The sequence below is a fragment of the Perissodus microlepis genome, chromosome 2 (assembly GCF_051167445.1).
Source record: "Perissodus microlepis isolate ML-2025 ecotype Zambia chromosome 2, ASM5116744v1, whole genome shotgun sequence".
In the NCBI taxonomy this organism is placed as follows: Eukaryota; Metazoa; Chordata; class Actinopteri; order Cichliformes; family Cichlidae; genus Perissodus; species Perissodus microlepis.
The window spans coordinates 5,043,532-5,065,370 of NC_140462.1; the positions used below are offsets into that span (position 1 = coordinate 5,043,532).

General features: G+C 43.2%; 1 protein-coding gene across 13 annotated transcripts in view; it reads right to left on the reverse strand.

Moving 5' to 3' along the window:
* tenm2a (teneurin transmembrane protein 2a) overlaps positions 1 to 21,839 on the reverse strand; it is a 209,646-nt gene that overhangs the window by 39,663 nt on the left and 148,144 nt on the right. For all 13 annotated transcript variants that reach the window (XM_084941579.1, XM_084941570.1, XM_084941564.1 and 10 more), the window contains 2 exons: positions 16,135 to 16,366; positions 4,847 to 5,085 (listed from right to left, as the gene is read on the reverse strand). In XM_084941579.1, coding sequence (XP_084797705.1) covers positions 4,847 to 5,085; positions 16,135 to 16,366 — 471 coding nt within the window. The remainder of the gene's footprint in view (positions 1 to 4,846; positions 5,086 to 16,134; positions 16,367 to 21,839) is intronic.

Consider the following 21,839-nt stretch of genomic DNA (forward strand, 5'->3'; position numbering starts at 1 on the left):
CACCTTGTGCCTGGTCCTGGCCATGCCCTGCCCATTTTCTGGACTGGCAACGTGTGGTAAGATCCTAACCTTTATCAGTCCGACAGGCCCTGCTGCTGCGGACACACGCTCCACGTCTGATCCTTATGCCCAGGTTCCTGCATTCACCATATGCCCAATTGCAACTTCACCTCCGCACACACACATATTAAATGCACACACGGACACCTACGCTGGCATGAGTGACACATCCTGACCTCTAGCTGTTCCACCTCAGATCAGCAGAAGGGAAGCCACATGCAATGTGAGAGGGGACTTTGGGGTCAAGGAGGTGCGTTTGGAAAGCAGCCACATTGCGAGACCTGCATGGCCAACACAACTATCCACTTGACTGTCTTGACTTGCTTTTATACTTACTCATAAAAGAAGCAGTCTTATTCAAATAAATACAAACTTTGGCATATAACTACTTGGGAAAACAAGCATGCACTATAGAAGTTGTTCTTGCCTAAAGGACGATCAAGTTAGGAAAAAATTGCTCCTTTTCTTGTATGCTTTTACGATTTTTGCTTATTTTTAATATGACATAATGAATACTTTTTAAAACATCAATCATTTAGCCTGTTAAGAGTAGACTTTTGTATATCATGTATATCAAAAAGTGTAATTAGGTACTTTTTTTGAATCTTTTTTTTCTTTCTCAGAAGAGTACTACAGTAGTACCTCCCATCCACACAAGGCTGGGAGCTTAAATTAATATAAAGGCTCTAAAGATGATTGATAAGGAAAGGGACGAAGAACTAATGTTGTATTTCTAGTCCAGAAACTGTTCAATTGGCAGAACAGTAAAATCATTAACATGTGATTATGTAAGGGAGCAGTGATATGAATGCACTGTAGTGAGACACCTGTAATCGGGAAGAATGGGCAGTAAGCGATTGTGATCACTCTGGAACAGGAAGACAGCGGTGATGGATGGAAAGTGGTCGGCTCGGAGGCATGAAGGTCACGCTCGATGACAGTGCCCTGTGTGTGTGTGTGTGTGTGTGTGGGGAGTGTGGTTCTGTTGAATCAACAGACAGGGGAGCTGAGAGTAAGACTAAAAATACATCGTGTGTGTGCGCGCGCCTGTGCGTGCGTATGTGCGCTCTTACTCATTAGTGGTGACAATACCATGTGGATTATGCCACGTCGCCTGACAAATTCCGCAGATGCACGCGCGCACACATCGGCGCCAAACACCCCTGCAAAGGTGACACAAGCGCCCGCTAGCAAGTTTACTCATTGCAGTCAAGGGCACACCTGTGCATGTGTGTATGAAAACAGTCCACCTGGGCGCAAGCAGTTTGACACGACCTCGATTTCTCATCCATCAAGCCAGGCTCTCCTCCCATTCCTCACTACAGCGCATTTCTATCTGTTTTACCCCCCTTGCTGGATATGTTTTTGCTCTCAGAGGTTTACATCCCTTTTCTCTTTTTTTAATCCTCTCTAACTTCTCTTTTTCGTCACCCCTTGTCCTTCACAGCCTCTCTCTGTCCTCTGTCACACTCCCTCTGTTCTCTGCTCGCTGTGATCAATTAGGAGACATTAGTCCCACAGATATTCCAGGTGACAGAGCCCTCAGGAGGCCACGCTCTCCTTCATCTCTCCTCCTTCTGCCTCCCTTCAGTTTCTTCTCTCCACACCTGGCTGTCTTGTCACTCCTCCTCCTCCTCATCTCCTCTACTTTCCTCAGCAGCACAAACAACCTCACCCGCGCCCCCCCATCAACCAATCTCACACCTTACAGTGCTGACAGTGACATATCAGCCCTCCTCTCCTCTGTCTCTCCACTGATCTATCCCTCCTTTTTCTTTCCCCTTTATGTTCCCCTCTGCCCCCTGTGCACCAACTCCATTCCACCCCGTTCCTTTTTTTTCTTCTTCTCTCACCCCTCTCTATCTCGTTCTCTCCAGGTTGCCATTCACAATGATGGACCTGTCTTCTCTCCTGTATGCCAACCGCTCACCTGTATCCTAGCAACCACCTCTCCTTTGGCTCAGGTGCTCCATGCGGAGCAAGCAAACAAGACGCCGGGGGAATGAAGAACAAGCACTCTCGTTTATCCTCCTCCCTCCATCCGTTCAGTCATTCCTTCACACATAAAGAGGAGGCCATAGTCCGCTGGAGTTTGAAGAGGGAAAAAAAAAACGCTTTCTGTCCTCCCTTACAAATAAACTCCCTCGAACTCACACAGACACAAATAACGACTCGCAGCTCCAAACGGTTTTTTCATGCTACGTGTGTATGTTTATCTCATCCCCAAGGCTTCATTCTAACAGTAGGACACAGTAAATAAGCTTCACAGAGATACAGTGAGTCAGCTGTGCTCCTGAAACATGCAAAGTCATGTTTTTTCTGAAGACGTCGTCCTCAATTGGCACACACATGTGCGCGCCTGAGTTTCTGGAAGATTGTCAAGCAATTTTTTTCTTCTTAATATTCATGTGAAGTCTGAATAAAGAAAAAAGAAGGAAAGGCAAATCATTTGAAGGCCAGCACACTCTCAGACACACACGGAGAAGTTAGGAGTTCTCACACAGACACACACACACATGCCAACCAGCACAAAAAATGAAAAAGTGCTGTTCAGGCACATGTGTCGTGGTGTAATTTATGAGTGGGCTCCTGGGCGGACGCCTCAGAGGGGTCCTCTTCACGCTGCATGGCTCTGGGTGCTCTGCACAATCCCCACAGTGAGCGCTGGGCCCCACGCACACATAACACACAAACAAGGTAGTACAAAATCCCCCTTAAGAGTAGTGAACTCGCTGCACGATTAACGCTACAAAAAGCATGGTAAACACAAGGGTTTCAGGCTTGGCAGCACTGCTACAGCTTTGTTCAGCGTAGAAAAAACACCGGAGCAAAAACATTTCCTTACAACAGCTGAAAAGGGGCCACAGTTAGCAATAGTAATAATAACAATAAAGTATCATTTCAGCTTTGTTTCAGCTTACTGAATTATAGCCAGTTGGACAATTAAGTTTGGTGGTGAAGCACACACACACACACACACACTATTTGGCATATAATAAAACTGAAAAATATACAGAAAGTGGGGCTTAGAGGGAAAAATATTACACTCTATTTCCCCTTAATCATGCAATTCCATTAAAAATGCAATATTATACAGTATACTGACAGGGTATCTGGATAGCTTGCTCTTTTGTGCTGTAAATACACCAATAATAAAAAAGAAAAATCTTTTATAATATAGCTACCAATCTAAAAGTACCTATTATTAAGACAGGCTGTTGTTAGCAAGCTTTATGTGTCTGCAGGTACCCAAAAATTACTGATGGAGTGGTATGAAGAAAAGAAAGGTAGAAGCAAAAATTTGTCTTTGAAACAAATGTGTCTTGATTTATTTCCCCAATTAGATGTTCATTTAACAATTATATGTTCTGAAGAAAACAAATATTTGTGTCATTAAAGCCCCAGGTGAGCTCTGCGCTTCGAGTAAAAGATGAATAACGGGAGGTCTTTGGTTCTTTCTGCGCTCCAGTGCCCTTGAGTACATATGGAGAGGATTTCGGGGGGGTTAGGGGGTATGAGGGCAGCGGTTGCCGTCCTTCGTCCCTCTCCCGGCTTTTGTTTTGTGGCTCCATATGTGGCTGTCTACTGCAGTGTGACCGTGTAAAGCTCAGGAGAGAATGGATCTTACTGTGTGCCCTCGGCAAGAGGCCTTGATCTGCTCTGGAGGACACACACCACTACTGTCAAGGGCACTCCACGGGGGTTACACAAATCACACAAATACTGACACATGCACAGATTGGAGTGCACATGCATAAAATTCGGTAGGTCGGGATGCATACGACACACATATGGGTGCATATATCACAAACTCACTATGGACGGTTAGATCGATGTGGTCACGTTTGGATAAATATATTTATAAATAAAGAAAAAAATGATCTTAATAATATATGTAGAGAGGGTTGTTATTTCTGCTGATGCCACTCTTCCCCCCATCTGTTGACTCTGGTCTCTCGGGTAAGAGGCCAATCAGGGGCTCAGTGGCACATCTGCCTTCTTGCACACACACACAAACATGCACATTCATACATAATTACATTTCCTCATTTTCTGTTCCTCCTCCTCCTATTGTCTTCCTCTCTCCCTCACAAACACACACACACACACACACACACACACACACACACACACACACACACACACATGCATAGGTCTGCATTCTTTTGTCCAGTGAATGAGGTCAAGAAGGAATAAAATCCACGCCCACACACACACTCCCACACACACTCTAAGCAATGTTTTGTATTTTTTTCCTCCCTTCTCTTCACACAGATTCGCCGGTAGACAGCCCATCAGAATCTCTTCCTGATGTGCTGGGTAAGTGCTCTCCTCTGAGTATCTGCCATTCCTTAAAGTATGACTATCGCACGTTGGCTTCAGATCAGTGAAAAACATCCACTTTCCTGCTGGGTCTGTTAGGATTCCTACCTTGACTGATACCTGCTTGCAGAAACAGCCGCAGTATGCTGCGGTTTGTGTATCTTTCTGCCCCTCTAACTGCCTGTGCACTGATGCTGACTGGAGGCCGAAGCTCCAGCTGTGGTCGATTTTGACAGTGCAGCAGTCGACTGAAGTGACAAAGCTCACGCCGTCTGAATCTGCTTTGTGTTTTAAAGGCAGGGGCTACTAACTTGACACTTTGTCGTGGAGGTGTGGGAGGTTTATGCATTTTAGGTCAATGCGACACAGTGTGTCGAGTGTATTTGTTCAGGGGTGTATATATAGACAGAAAATAAAATAAAATCTGGTTAACCCTTTTCATAAAAATGTTGCTTTCACTTACCAATGAAGTAAGACAGCAGGATGGCCAGCAAGGCAGCGGCTGCGATGGCTGTCACCGCGGCACATTTCCAGCTGCAGTACTTGGACGGCTTCTTTAGTTTGAAGGCTGAGCGGGAGAAGGTGTTTCTGGGTAGCAGGCGAGGCGGTGGAGAATACACTGTTCCCGAGGTCAGGGGGTATCCGGGGGAGGAGCTACTGAAGAGAGGGGTGGTCCCTGACGACGTCTTGAACAAAAAATGCCTGAAGATGAGAAAAAGGGGTGAAAAAAGAAAAGTCAGCACGCACAGAAAGACGCTTTATAAAGTAAGTGGTTAAAACAAGCTCTGCTTGAGTGCAAACACACCAAACTATAACCTAATCACCGTCTGGATGACAGGGTCGCATATGTGCAAGCTTCTGTCCAATTTACTTTCCGATGAACCCTTCCTGCCATATGGGTTTTAACATCCTTGAACTGATTGTGTCTCCAATTCAGTGCTGTTCCAGTCCGAGGTCTCTTTTTAACCTTTTTCCTTCTTCTGTGGCTTCGCTTCTCCTCTGTTCACCCCACTTATAATTTGCGTCGTTTCTGCCCTTAATGGCTGGAGAGGATCACTGCCGTTCCCCTTTTGCTGTCCTCATTGTCCAGGTAGGGTCAGAGCTCAGAGAGAGGATAAAAGGGGGATTTGAACCATCATCCCTTTGCTCATATTACCCATTATCCTCTGCTATCACTGCACCTGCTCACCCACTCACTCTTTCGCTGCTCCCCCTACCCCAGCTGCTTTTCCTATTTCTTGTCTTATCTTTTCTTTTCCACTACCACTCCAATATTCCTCTTCTTTCTCCCCCTTTTTTATTCCTATAATCATGTCTTCCCTCGTTCCCCTCCTACAAAAAAAAGTCCCTTTCTTCTTTCGGATTTTCTTTTGTTATCTGACCTTGAAAGAACACTTTCGCCATAGCAAGGAGAAAGACTGCACTTGAAGACTCTTTTAAAGGACACAAGAAGAAGAACTTCAGTGAAACCTTTGTGACATCTTTTGTGGCACGCATGCACACACACAGCCCCTACGCAGACCTCAGGTGGTATGACAGAACAAAGCCCTCAGGTGAGGTGAGTGTGATCTATCAGAGGAGAGAAGGTCACTCCACTGCCTCAGAGATGACTGAACAGAAAAATAAAGTCTTTTTGTGCCAGCTTTTTGTGGAACTTTCTTGTTTGTGTGTTTGCTAGTGTGTTTGTGTGCACATATGAAGATGCTCTCTGAATGCTCTCCTACTTTTATCTTGTGAATAATGAACCTTGGCCACACAGACATTTCTGCAAAGAGAGGAAACAATTTTTGGCTGTCACTTCATCTAAATGCAGTGTGAGGCCTAGAGCCTGGGTTTTAAGCATTCTGTCATGATTAATGGATAATTTTGGATTATTACAAATGCTAAACTATTTCCATAACTTCTCTGTTAGGATAACATTATCCTCACAAAAAATAATTACTCTGACAGGCCAAAAAAGTGGCGAGACAATAGGATGGGGAGTAAACAAGCCAACAGTTTAGGATTTGGGTAATTATTTTACAATTTGTATGTTTTTCTCTTCCTAAATGTTTGGCAAAGCCAGGGGTTTGTTTAAAATCTGACTTCTAATTTTATCTCCTGCCTAATCGGGCCAGATTCACAGGACTAAGCAGTGACTTGGTGGAATGCGTTATGAAGAGGTGGAACTAATTACTACCAAATTACTACTAAGTCTTTATAAATCATGAAAAAAACCCAAACCAACCAGTCTTGAACCCCTAATTTATGGATGTTTTACTAGTAAAATAGGAAACAGATGCAAATATAAATTAAAACAGAGCATATAAGGCAAAAACAGTTTGCGCACATCAAACGAGCTTGAAGAGCTGTATATGACCACCTTTATTCTTCATCACAGCATGAACTCTCTTAGACAACCTTTCTTGACATTTCTTTAAGAAGTCTTCAGGAATAGTTCCCCGGGCTTCTTGAAGGACATTCAAAGCTCTTCTTTGGATGTTGGGTGCCTTTTGTGCCTTTTCTCTGTCAAGATGATCCCACGCCGCTTTAATAATGTTGAAATAATTTTAAAAAGAAGAATATCTGAGTGTATATAAGATGCCCATGAGAAAATTACCCGATGACCCACTTGACTTATCAGCTCAGAAAACATTTTCTGGTGACTTTATGGTCTCATTCACTGGTTTTAAGTCTTCTTCAATACAGCAAAATAAATAAATAGATAAATAAATAAAGGGTAGGTTTAGCTAAGATCGGTGCTACTGTATGCATACAGTATCCTTGGTTTTCATCTGTTTTTTTCGCTAACCACTACCAGTATTTATTCTTCAGTCACCTTTCTCAATCACTATGTGCTAATAGACCTCTCAGCACTGAATCATACTTGTTATTAATCTCTGTCTCTCTTCCACAGCATGTCTTTATCCTGTCTTCCTTCTCTCACCCCAACCCGTCGCGGCAGATGGCCCCGCCCCTCCCTGAGCCATGCTTCTGCCGGAGGTTTCTTCCTGTTAAAAGGGAGTTTTTCCTTCACACTGTCACCAAAGTGCTTGCTCCTAGGGGGTCATATGATTTTTGGGTTTTTTTTCTCTGTATGTATTATTGTAGGGTCTACCTTACAATGTAAAGTGCCTTGAGGTGACTGTCGTTGTGATTTGACGCTGTATAAATAAAGTTGAATTGAATTGATCCCAGTTAATATAATGGTGAATAATGGATAAACCATAAGCTCTACCCCGTAGTTTAAATATGGTCACATGGGGTTTCAAAAGTCCAAGATAATGATGGCTAAAATGCCAACAGTAGTCCGCAAATCAGTGGGCAACATCATGACAGCCCCGTCTGTCTTTCATATGCGGTCGAACAAAACACAAAAATCCGAGAAGGTTGCTGGGTTTCTCTTTGACAAGCTGGAGTAAAGCAGATTCCAAGTCCCCAGCCTCGTGCTTTCTCTCTACCTCCACACCATGACAAATGACTCATTCCTGCACAGATGTGTGTCTGAGTTGTCCTCTTTCTTCTGCAGCCTGCTCTCTCTCGTCTTTTCAAACTAGTCTAATGGGACCAGTAATAACCCACCACTGTTACTGGACTGGATGATCTTTGTTTAAAAAAGGTGTTTCACTGCACTTTGTGGTCTTCTATCCTTTTGATCGCTGCTGTTTCATAACAGCATGTCCGCTCATCTGAAAACAGTTGGCAAAACCAGGTGACGTGCTCAGAGCATGAAGATTTAGTTTGGGAGCGCTGTTCCACTCTCTATCAATTATTCAGCCAGTCTGTGCTTTGTCTCTCTCTTTCTCTCTCATCATTTCAAGCCACTGATTGTTGGACTGCTATCTTGCTGGATTTTTTCCCTCTTCCATTGCTTCTCTCCCTGTTCCTCTTTTTTAGCTGTCAGGTATGGCCTGTGACTCCAGGAAAAAAAAAAATAGGCAAAAGAGAAAGAAAAAAGCTGAAGACAGATAGAGGCTGAAAGAGCACGAGGCGATGACACGCAAAGAAAAAAGAGGTTATTGTCTAAAAATACCACATTCTCAGTCTCACCAACATCAACACATTGTTATGCATTGCATAAACCTATATGCTCTGGCATGCATGCATATATGCTCAAACACACACGCGCGCCGTCCAAGGTCAAGCGGCTCATGTGCTCGTTTCAATTCATTTTCACAGCTGCTGACTCAATGTGATGGCAAGGCCAGCGGTAATTAATGGTGATACTCAAATAATGCACGTGTGAGCACAAGGAAAGGGTGAGCTGCTGAATTGTTTGTATTCTGTGCCACACGAAGCGTATGATTCGATGTGCTGGTATGTGTTTGAACTTAAGCAGTGAAATCATTTCATTCCCTGGCTTTGTTGTTTGTGTGCAGAAGCTCCGCTGTGAGCTTGGTGTGGGATGGGAATATGTCTATGGGCCATACTAATTACGAGTAGGAATGGAAAGTGTCTAATGTGCTCTGGGGAGGTAATTGACATTGATTTATGTTGCTGAGGACTATGGAGGGGTTCTATCATAGCAGGCAGCCGGCAATCACAACTCTGTATCATTAGGCTGGGGTGTGTGCGTGTGTGCGCTTGTATTTGTGTTTGTGCTTTTGTGTGTGCCTATTGTAGGGTTTTTGACAGGGGTCCAGCGTGGAAATGTCACACATAATTAGAGAGAGCTGACAGAGATTCCCTTAACCACCGCTACCTCGCTGTCATGCATTCTGTCTTATATATGCAACACACATCCATACAGAACATTAGCCAAAACTGACTCACACACTGACACACATTTACCCGGGCTCACACACAGGCGCCCACCCACGCGCAGTAAAATATAAATTTATGTGGTTATTCTTTCATGAGATTGCCCCGTATGTGCTACCGAGTGTTTAATTTTCATCCTTGCGGAACAAACAGTGACACAAGAGGGGAAGGATAGACAATGGAGATAAAGGCTATAGATTAGAAGACAGAGAGAAGACGAGAAGATGTGTTTTCACTCCGTTCCAACCCCGCTCCCCATTGAGAGAAAAAGAGGACCTGGACAATTAACCACAGAACAGAGAGCATGCTGGGTAATTAGCAGGAAGTCAAAGCTCGCATTCCCCTTGAGCGAACAAACACACACAAGCTTTTTGCATGCCCGCACACACGCACGCTCTTCATATTCTCAGCTCTCACAAACATGCGGTTGCTTAGCATAGCACTTTCAGAGTCATCATCAGATGTAGAGAACAATTAACGGGGGTCTACACGGTATGGGGGTGACTGAAAAACAGTCAGATCTGAGAATGAAACAAAGAGCCCAGGGAGAGGAAGATGCTCAAGGACGGAGTCGTGAGTATTGCTACCTGCTACGATTGTAGGAAAAAATTGTGTGCAGATGGATACAGTAGATTGGGATTCATTTGCTTATTGTTGTGCAGATGAGGGGAAAATTCAGAGTTCTAATGTTCATAAAAAGCAAAAATAAACAAATCCAGCCAGTTTATGTATATATCTTAGATTTTTCTTTTTTCCTTGCAAACTAGGCGCTGTACTGGGATTTTATCCATTTTTTAATTCTGTTAAAGGAACATTTGAGAGATCCTTTTTAAATGAAGCCAGTTAGGCATTGGGTCATTGACTTTATATAAAACTGGGCTTAGCCTCTAGCCTCTTAAAACTGCATTCTTTCTAATGGCCAGCAGGAGGCAACTTCTGTGGGTAAAGCGGCACTACTAGTGTTGGGTGGAATGTGTTTGCAATTCATTATCATTGCATTACTGTAATCACATAAAATCTTTCAGCAATGCAGTAATGTAATGCATTGCTGTATAAAATTTGGCAATCACATTACAGTTGTTTCTTGCTTAGGATATGCTGAACGTTTCTGTTGATAAGCGCTGTTGTTTTTGCTGCTGTTAGCTGCTATTAGCTTCTGTTAGCCGCTATTAGCTTCTGTTGGCCAGCATTAGTGAAACTATCTTTGAAGTGGACTCGGACACTCAGTGATAAAAGTCATAAAACATCAAACTTGTTTATCAGATTAAAACTGTGATTTTTAGGACACTTGAGCATAACATTAGCTGGTATAACACTAGCTTATAACCAGCTGCTGCTGTTGTTTAGCCGACTTTTGTCTGGAGATGGTCGTTTGTCTAATCTGCTGACAATAAGTAACTGTGACAATATTGGAAATTAATGAGTATGTTATACATATTTTCTTGTCATTGAGGTGAAGAGGAAAACCAACAAATATGTTGGGGGAACAACAAACTGGTGCATGCTCCTATGTATTTTTAATGGATTATGTATGAGAATGTGTCAGTTTGTTGGAAGATGTAATCACACACTAATCACTGTATATTTAGAAGTACGACATTTTTGTTTTTGTTAAATAACATTAAAAAATTACTGAGTTTGTAGCTTTAATGTCATGTCATTAATAAACTTGATGTTACACAGCTCTGTGCCTGTTACAGTAGTGCGTACAGTATTTGGAACAGATATACTGCCTCTCCTCCTTCTTCACCCGTTGTTGTTCCAACAGGTAACATCTTCGTATCTGTCCCCACAGTAATGCATTTGAAAGTAACTGGTAGTAACGTCCACCCCTTCCTTTCCAGCTCCTTCCAGATAAATTGAGATGCCGCATCCCTCTCAGTGATCTTATTCTGCCACCCCCCAGGGTTGTGGCCCACAGAGGAGCGTGCCGGGGTGCAAGGGAATATCCCGAGATCACGGAGATTGAACCTGGCATGAGCCACCCATAGGGGCTCAGAGGGAGCGATTGGAAATCAGATGCTTTCACACAAATCGTGCGCACACACACACGAGCACACACATGCGGTCGCATTCACACAGAGAAATGTATTCTGTCTCTGTGTTTCTCATTCACATGCACACGCAGCGGCACCAGCCATCTATAGTCATTTATCTCACACGGGTAAATGTATCCATGTTCTGCGGGCCTCAATCTCCCTCTTCTGCCTTTCTATCTCTCACACACACTCCCCAAAACAATCTCCTTCAATCACTACCTCTCTCCATTTCTCTCCCTCTCTCTCCTTCTTTATCTCTCCCTCCTTTACCGTAAACCATTCCTTTCCACATTCCCCCGCCCTCTCACCTCCCACTCACCTGACTTATATTTCTTTGCTATATACCCCCCCCCCCCTCGTCTGTTTCTATCTCTCTGTCTCTGCCAGTCATCCAAGCCCTGGGGTGTTCTTAGGTGATCAATCTTCATCCTCTCACCGCTGTCACATTGTCGGGTCAAGCCAAAACGCATGTGCACACACGCACACACACACACACACAATGCATAATGAGTGGACAACAAATGCCAAGATTTACATATGATTACAGTGGGGAGCAGTCTGATTTAAAAAAAACAAAAAACAAACACATGCTTGGATGCAAATACACACACAAGCGTACACACATACACTCCCTCCCCTCACATGAACAGGTTGCTCATCATTTCCTATAGCTGCAGGTTATAATGAGATGGAGGACAGGCTCTGCCAGCACAGGGATGGTGTGACTCGCTGGCTCTGCCTGGCTGGCTCCGTCCCAATCACGAGCTCCAGCAACTCCAGCAGCTCAAGCCAGCACACCCAGCCTCCACCATAGCCTGGACTGGAGAGGAGGGCCCAATCTGGGCTGGAGGGTGGAGCTGGAATACTCTGTGTGCTGCTCTGGGCTCCATTCACAGCGACAGGCTCTGAGCCATGCCAAACCCCACCACCTGAACATGACCAAATACTGGCACTGTAGAGGCCTCAACAGTGTGGGCGTGTGTGTGTGAGACGCTTCAAATCTGCAAAGATAGCAGTCATAAGGCGAAAAAGGATTTATAACTTTAAATACATTTTATTTTCATCCTACATCACTGGATCAGAAATTGCAAGAAAAACAAATCGTCCTTCATCTCGAGTGATGTTGTGCCAGTCACGTCAACATGACAACGCACGCCTAGAAGAAGAAACTGCTAGTGGAAACAGCTTCTTTTTAAAGGTGTACGTATTCTTGTTCCTACCCATCATGCATACAAGCACAATGTGTGAGCACAGGTTGAGCATAGACCTGAGATCAGTGGGGATGAATTAAACATAGCCAGGCCTCATAAATACTGCACAGATCCAACACTCTGGAGAGTTTATCCAGGCCCATCAGTGCTGGAAGCCTCAGCACCCAGCAGGAGAAACACAAGTACAGCTTGCAGAGTAAATGCTCGGAGACTGACCACGCGCATGCGAACAAGCATGCAGGCAGTCTCCCTCTCACTGCCATGCTTCATGAATAGTAATACCCTGCATGAATGCTCTGTTTTCCTGGTAAGTGTTCTTTGTGTACTGACAACCCCCCCCCCGCCACATGTGTAGAGTGTGTGAAAAGGTTTGTATTTCCTGCTTCTTCACTCCAGGTTGCATGCATAATACTCTTTTGTAAGGTGTCCTGTTTGGGGATGAGGTAGAGAAGGAAACTGAGCAGCACACTTTTATGAATCACAGCCTGGAGCCATTGGCTTTTCATTTAAAGGTTCATATACTGGTTTAGAAATAATAGAAATGTGTGAGATCGTGGTTGCTTTGGGAACTAAAACAGTGCGGATACAGTTAGGTCCATAATTCCTTGGACAAAGAGACACATTTTGCAGTTTTGCCTCTGTACGTCACCACAATGGGTTTTTAAAGCATACAATCAATAAGTGATTAAAGTGCAGACTTTCAATTTTAATTCTGGGGCTTTTACAAACATTTTGCATTAACTGCTTAGGAATGACAGTAATTTTTAAACACAGTCCCCCATTTTCAGAGGCTCAAACTGAGAAACTAACAATTTTAAATACAAGCATAGTTCTTAGTACTTGGATGAAAATCCTTTGCAGTCAGTGACTGCTTGAAGTTTAGAACTGTGGACGTCACATAAATGCTGTGTGTCCTCCACTGAGATGCTCTCTGCTTTTTTTGCAGCCACCTTCTGTTGCGTGGGTCTCTTTGAATTCAATTTCAATACTTATTAAGATCAAGAGAATTCTCTTTTTGGCTGAGAACAAACGACTGACTTTGCCATTGAAGAATTTTCCTGTATATGGGTCATTATCCATATTACGGGTGTACCTGAGCTGTTCCTTACCCCTTCTACATATTGTTTTCTGGCTCATCTGATCTTCTTCTTGAGTATAATCAGAGTTTTACACTTTAGTTTTTTCTTAATCATGGAAATAATTCTGTGATTGTGCACTGTACTTGTGGTCTCCCGGGCCTTTTTGGTGCCAGATGTACCAAACTGTTGATTTGGCCACTCCTAAAGTTGTTCCTCTCTCTTTGATAGGTTCATTTCGTTTTGTTCAACCTAATCATGGCAACCATATTTGCACTGATATCTGTTGATAGTGAGAAACTATAAAATGCAAATTCAACATTCAGCTATTATGTCTGTAAGAGAACAGGACTTGTCTGGTCGTGATGATGTTTGTCACAAACACACAATTATTTCTGGGACTCTGAAAATGTCTCAAAGTTAATGTGAAACATTGTAAAACCCTTGCTAGTGTGCGCTTTGATCATATATTTGACTTAAAATCCATTGTGTTGGTATAAAAGAGGAAAAAATACAGAAATTGTATCTTTGTGCAACATATTGTAGACCTAATTATGGACGTTTAAGAGACAATTAGCTGAACTGTATTATTCAGACAATTCATGCAGGTGCTCCACACTCACAGTGCCTATGAACTGATATCCATATCTCAGGGTTCCATAACATTTATAACAAGAATGCTAAATATACAAACTCATCATGGTGGAGACAATCAGTGTTGAATTAAAAAATAAATTGGTGTTAGGTGGGTGTTAAATAACAAAAAATAACAAGGGACAACGGTCAAAGCAGCATTTTAAGAGCAAATACAGGGTCAGTTAATTCCAGTGCAATTGCAATAAGTGGTTTCACTTGTGAAGGCAGAGTAGTTTGTACAGGTGGAGTTTGTAATGAAATTTCGCAGGCTTAGATCACGTTTTAAAACGTGGATTCTTTTTAGGTTTGGTGAACACAGCTTTGTAGACTGGAGTTAATTAATATTCTGACTGTGATAGGTTTGTGTTACAGCTGGAGAAGTGTCTACATTTTACTTTTCCACTTTTCGGTGTTAAAAGCTTTGCTGACCTTTAAAGGAATGGCGATGTCAAAGTGGACCTTTCATTTTAAAGCTGGGATGGGTAGATTTTTTTTGTTGTTGTTAATGGTCCAAAATATTTTAAAAAACACAAAAGTTTTTGATTTATTTATATGTAGATTTCAAGAAAAAGCAGCTGATGAATGGTTAAGTGGAATGTTGCTAGTAATTTGCTAATAACCACTAAGCTGGAGCCTAAGCAAATTATTATTAATTAATTAATATTAATTGTCTCTGTTCTTACACAAGAACGCAAATATTTAAATAATAAATATTTACAGATTTTGGGGCTATTATACAGTGGCTCTGAGAGTCCAACATAACATTAGTGTTTTTTGGGGATACAATGACATGACAGAGCAGTTGCAGAGGTCACAAGCTAACAGTAAACGGCTAATAGCCAACATAGTATTATATTACTCTATGTCAGTGGTCCCCAACCCCCGGGCCACAGACTGAGTTGTTTGGTACCGGGCCGCGAGAGTTGAGGCTCGGGTGTGAAACTTATAGTTTTCAGGGTTTTTATTGTTTTTTTTATCGTTGTTTTTTTATCGATTTATAATTAACTCTGTTTCCCTGGGTCTTTTCCCCATGTGTTATGAATAAATCTTCCTTTTTTGGTACCAGTACTGGTTTTATTTTGTTGTATTTATCCGCAACACCTTAAAGGCCGGTTTGTGAAAATATTGTTGGACATAAACCGGTTCGTGGCGCAAAAAAGGTTGGGGACCGCTGCTCTATGTGACGTAAACACACATTACCCTACACATCCTCCGCTTCCTGTAAGCATGTCTCAGTGCAGTCCTTTGCATGCTTTGCTTCCTTTCACTTCCGCTGATCCGTCACGTTATTGTGTCCCCAGAAACGCTTCTGTTGTGTTTTGTGAGATTTTGTTTTGTTATACTTCCAATGTGTAATTTTATATTTCCATTGTGTTTTTTTCTTAAGCTCCAGTGTGTTTGACCTCTCAGGGCTGCCGTATCATTAACTCACAGTTAAACACAGACTAGTTAAAAGGCTCCCAAAAGCTTACCAGCAGTTGCCACTGCAAAAAAGCTTCGACAGCTTATTACTGGCTAGAGATAGCCAGTGTTATTAAGACACTCTGTTACCAGTTAGCTTGTCAGCCACAGCAGCTTACTAAATAGTCACTTCATCACTTAGGTTACAGCACCATTTATTTCAAGAGGGCATAGTTTGAAAAGTGTCCATGGCCCATGGAGTCTAATATTTTTTTTGCTAGTCTGCCAAGACCTTCCATTGATTTGTTCCCAGTTCCCTAATTGCCTTCCTTTTTAAGTTCTTAAGTATTCTTTCATTTTTAGTGTAACGCGTTTTGTGGTAGTCCTAGTGAGTGAATAGTTGTTATTTTACATCATGGCCAAATACACCACAGCTTCTTTCTTTCTCTGCTAACATTTCTGTCTGACACCGCCACACTGAGCTTACAGAAATGTTGCTGAATGGATCTGACCTTTCATTCCTCACTATTGATTACTAAAGGCTTATTCAACTGCTGTGCTTACTGTAAGTGGCTCCAGATATCAGCGTCAGGTAAACCCGTCAACAGAAAAACAATCCAAAACAAAACAGAAAATATATACTCTTACCTGGTCTCCAGCGGCACGTTACTGTTAAGCACCCAGCTGTCTTGTAACTGGACAGACTCAGGGGTGGTCGGACCATCTCCCGTCCCCGGAGTGGGTGCGTGAATGGGGTTTCGTCCGCCTCTCAGGGTGTTTCTGTTCAGGCTGTTGGCAGACTGGTGGGACAAAGTGTGGTGGTTGTGTGGAGGGGGCAGTGGAGGTCGTAGCGTGGTCTGACTCTGGTGGTTGGCAGCCCCTGGAAGAAAACAAGCACAGAGACGAATTTAAGAAAAACACTTCTGTGTGAAAATAGAGTCTCAGATCAAAGGGATCAAGGACTCGGTTCCAAAATGCTACAAACCCAAAAGTAGAACAGAAATGTTATTTGATATTTGGTGATTATTTTGCAGTATGTCAAAAGCAAAGCTCTTCAGCTTGCAAATAACTTCATTATCATTCCATTATGTACTACTTTTGCCTCCGCAATCATTTGGTTTGGAGTAGGTGTCATGTTTTCCAAACGGTCGATAACTTATTTGAGAAGGAAATTCCAGCTCAACAGATACGTGGAATTTGATAATCATCTTCTTACATTTTGATTCACGTGTTTCTACATTTTTGTCCATCTTCATTTTTATCCACTTCTCTCTCCTTGTCTCACTTTTACGTTTTCTCTCCAGTTTTCTTTTTCCCCCCAAGTAGCAAAAAGATGCGTGTGAGCAATATTAGAGCACTCAGCACAGCGTGCGCCCTCATCTCTTGCTCTCAGACTTGGGGGAACATGTCAGCTAGAATCCAATACCAGCCCTTCCAACAATGAGCTAATGGACTGTTGAGTGAGAGAGCTGAAAAACAAACCCGGATGACTCAGACGAGAACACCCATTCACACATCACAGTTCTCTCCCCCTCCCCCTCTTTCCATGAATCAGTGGGGGATTTGAGCCCATCTTCATCGTGCGTGTGTGTGTGGGTTTGCACGGGAAAATCAATAAACCACATACTATACGGTACAGGAGATCTTAACATACTTTTTTTGTTGCCAGCTGCTTAAAAAATTACATATCATGACAGTGCAAAACCTGCACGTCATTTATGCTTCACGCAGCTTTATGACATCGTTTGCTATTTCTTTCATCGATGCCACGCATCAGACTTTCATCATCACTGAGTATGGAGATACATGAGACTGTTTACTTGGTGCGTCGTCTTTCTCCAGTTGATCAAAGTTTGGAGCACGTACACACACATATGTGTGGGGTGAAAACAACAAAAAAGCAACTGCTTTGTCAAGCTGCGTGATCACACTTGCCCTCCTCCATATGTCATCTTCTCTTGGATTTGATAAGAAAAGAAACAGCGTGCGAGAGGAAGGGAGAAGTGTGGATGTGCTGATCTCTCATGTCTGCTCTTCCGCTTTGATATTTGCCTGTTCACGTGTTTGTGTGTAGCGGGGGGGGGGGGGGGGGGGGGGGTGACGACTTTTGACAGATAGAAACCAAATCAGAAGACGAATGCATTTTGCATCTACATTATGCAAATGAATCTTTCTTTGTTCTCCTGAATGGGTGTTTAAGGGGAACCCGGCTTGCTTGCAACTCCCGTTGTAATGACAACCAGTTTGCGAGGTGACCTGATTCCTCTGCGATACCGCGGGGATGCAGGTGTCACCGCCGTGGCTGGAGAACAGATGCTCGTGAAAGGAGAGAAGGGGCGAGAAGGGGGAAGGAGACTGGGGGAAAAAAGATGGGGCCTGACCTCTGCTACACAGGAGAGACGCTAAACATCTGTTTGTGCGTGCAAAGATGCTCTTGGGAGAAACAGATACACATGCGTGCATGCAATCACCCGCATACATGCAGCCACAACACAGCCCGAAAGGCCATCCTTCTCTATCATAAACTCTGCACGTAAATTGATATTAAAGCATGCGGTGGGGTTTATTTCGTGTACTTCCCTCCTCCTCCTCCTCCCTATACTGCCCTATTTCTTGTTAAGGATTGTTTCTCTTTCATCTTCCTTTTATTTGCATTTTCCTTGTGTTCCTTTGCTGAAATGTAAAGCACTTTAAGATAAACCTTGTTTGTTAAAAGCACTTTATAAATAAAATTAACTAGACTTCTCCTCCCTGCAATGTCCCTATAAATGTGAAATACCTTGTACTGCGCCCTATCTGCATAAATACTTTTATATAGTGTACCCATATTAACAAAAGCACACACACATCTAAAAAACAAAAGCCGTATATTGGCTGGGCACGTATGCAGGCATGGACACAGTCCCAGCGATGCAAAAAATAAAACTAGGCAACCCCACGCTCACTAGACCAGCCTGCTGTCTCCCATGTTTAAATCTGCGTACAAAAATGCATGCCTTATGCTTTTGTTCACTTTCTCTCCCATAAATATTGAACGGGTTTTTCATTCAAATTTGGATGAATAATATATGGCACACCTTGTATGGAAGAGGAATACTTTTTTTCCCAGCCCTACTTTTCCCACAAACTGCTGTAGCCTGGGTGCGTGAATGTGGTAAAATCTTCTGTGTGTATGTGTGTGTGCAGACACACTCCAACCACCGGAGAGGGTTTTCTTCAAATATCCAGCCACTAAATTATGTTGCGCAGGTATCGAGTCACGCTCTGTTCTGTCTGCAGAAACCTGCATCCACCACTTTTTGTAATAAGTGCATTTTGCTTTGCAGACTCAAAGCAAAAGAGAAAAAAAATGCTAATCCTGTTATCTATCATTCAGCAGCAAATTCAATTGCACGTCTCCAGATAATGTCAGAAAAATGTAAATTCGGAGAAAAGTACTGCCTGTAATTCTATGCATTAACTCTCTTCATAGCCTACTGGGACCGCCGCGGCTGTCATGTTCTGTTGGGCTAACCGAACTGAATTGTTACATGATAGAATGCGATTGTTCCTTTTATTCTTCGCTGAATCAATATTTACTGAATAAAGTGGATAACAACTCATTACTAATGCTCTGCTTGTGTTGTTGTAGAATGTGCTGCAGCGAAAAAAAAGAACAAGTTTTTTAAAGCACTATTCTTCCAAAAAGTCCCTCAACCCTTGGTAGAAGTTCAAGAAAGAAAGAAAGAAAGAAAGAAAGAAAGAAAAAAAAAACAGAAAAGAGAAGAAAAATCTTTCTAGACGTGCTACAAAATATTTATGATCAGAGACAAATTGCTTTCTTTTTTCTGCTACAGCACGGGAGATTGATGTCAAAGAAATTTGTTCTCATGCAGACTTCAAATCCATAAAAAAACACAACCCAAAAAACAACCCTTAGAGCTCGCTGGAGAAAACACAAACATATTGAGAAGTGGGGTCTGCCGGAGGAGCAAGGCCGAGGTACAAGGCTGTTTTTTTCATACATGCAGAGAACCGAAGAAAACATTTGCGTTTCTGTTTTGGCCACAAATACACAAACGCGAGTAACCACTGGAACAGAGGCGGCGTGCAGGAATGAGCAATCTTGAGCTAAATGGTTCTAATAAATTAAGATAGGGGACTTAGTCAGATAAAGTGTGTGGTTTCCAAACTACAACCCGCAGGTAGGCTAATAGGAACAACCGTTTTACTAGGAACCTGGTCTGATAAAAGACCAAACATGCGAAAAAGGAAATAGAGCAATTAGTGAGCAGCCAAGCAGATCACTTTTTATTCCACTTTATCTTTTCCTCCTTTCTTTTCCCTCTCTTTCACTCGCCAGTGTGAGTAAACAGAAAGCATTTACTTGACAGCTCTTGGTTTTGTTTTGTTTTTTGTGGAGAAGCTCTGAGCCCCCTTCCGACTGCTGTCGAAGCCTGACCCAGTTTATTCTTGTCCAAGGTCCCCTGTGACCGGAGAGAGAGGGGGACTATAGCTGTAAGCTGGTGCGTTTGGCTCAGGCTAATCCCTGGAAGTTCATTATGCTCGCCAATTCAAAGTGGCCTCATTCAGCAGAAGAGCATTAGCTTGTCTGCTAACCTGTTAAACACACTTCAGCCAGAGGAAGGGCCTCGCACATCATATTAATCTCACTCTGTGTGTGTGTGTGTGTGTGTGTGGCCAACTGGCAGCAAGAACCAACCAAGGCAGTTTGTTTTGCAGCCTTGGATGGGTAAACTGTTTATTGACATTTTCTGTGGTTAACAGACAAAAGTCACGGGGCAGGATGTGCATCTGTGTGTGTGTGCCTGTGTGCAGGACAGAAATGCCCATTCAGCAGTTAGAAAGGGATCATTGCAGGGCTCAGCTCCCACCCCTCGCTCCCTATCGTCCCTCTATCCCTCTCACTCCCTCTCACTCCCTCTGTCTACCCATCTCTTTATTTCACGCCCCATATCTCCACTGCTTCCACTTTCCTTTTTTTTCTTTTTTTTTTAAAACTGCTGCACCAACCTTCATTGTTTTTCATGCACCTTCCCTTCCAATCTAATTGCCATGCTCCCCGTGTTTTTAAGGGTGGTATATTCCCATGTGTTGCTGCTTCATGCGTCCTCTATCTGAGAATGTCACATGCTCCTCATTTGTCATTCTTCTCAGAGCTCTGAGGCTGAGCATGGAAGGAGAACTTGAGGTGAAACACACACACACACACACACACACACACACACACACACACACACACACACACACACACACACACACACACACACACACACACACACACACACACACACACAGCCTGACAAAGGAGCTTATTTCTCACTAAGGTTTTATTGTACACCATTGCACACACTACAACAGACACGTGCTGGCACAAAGAGGAAATAAAGTTAAAGACATACATTTATACACACATACATGCACACACACACACACACACACACACACACCGCCTCTGCCTTGGCTAGTCATCTCTGTCTAATTAGGAGGCAATAATCCGCTAGAGAAGAGTCATCAAATTCAGCCAAAAACAAACAGTCTATGAGCAGAAATGCATGCGTGCATTTTACCCTGCACCCACCCCCCCACCACACACACACACACACACACACACACACACACACACACACACACAAATACAAATGCACAAATTGTCCAACTGCTTTGCAAATGTCACCCTTACATAAGCACCATTAGGGAAGAATAACATTAGCGGAGAAGAAGGGAGTGTGTCTTTGTTGTGCCTTTGTTTCTGTAGATTTGTTTCAACAAAGCCATTAAACATTCATTGCTTCGGCAGTGACTTGAGGTGGCTTCCCTGGCAGCAGATAGCTAGCCACTTTAGAAGAGGCTTGAGCTAAAAATAGCTTAGTGTTTCCCATGCATAATGAATGGCCAGAGACAGCGCTAATGCTAGCTCTTTCCAGGAGCGATCTGCTACGCTCCGTTTGGTCGTCTCAGCTCTCCCGTCGTTCCGAGGGAGCGTTCCCAGACAGGTGCTCCGAGCCAGACAGTATTCCCATATAAACATTCGCAGACCAATTCCCAGCCAATCCTCGGCAACAACGTTCCGTTCCCATTCACCTGTCACGCTTCACTAGGAACACAAGTCATGTCTGTCCACCTGTTAGCTTAGGTAATGGTGGACTACTTTAGAGGAGCACACACACACACACACACACACACACACACACACACACACAAATATGCACACACACACGCAGCATGCAGTTTCCTGAGGATTATCTCGCTGTGGTCAGTTTCTGCCTGGCTTGGTAAGGCTCATTTCCTGCCCAGCATCTACTCTCTCCAGGACTACACCAAACACATATTCAGACAGGCATGCACTTTCA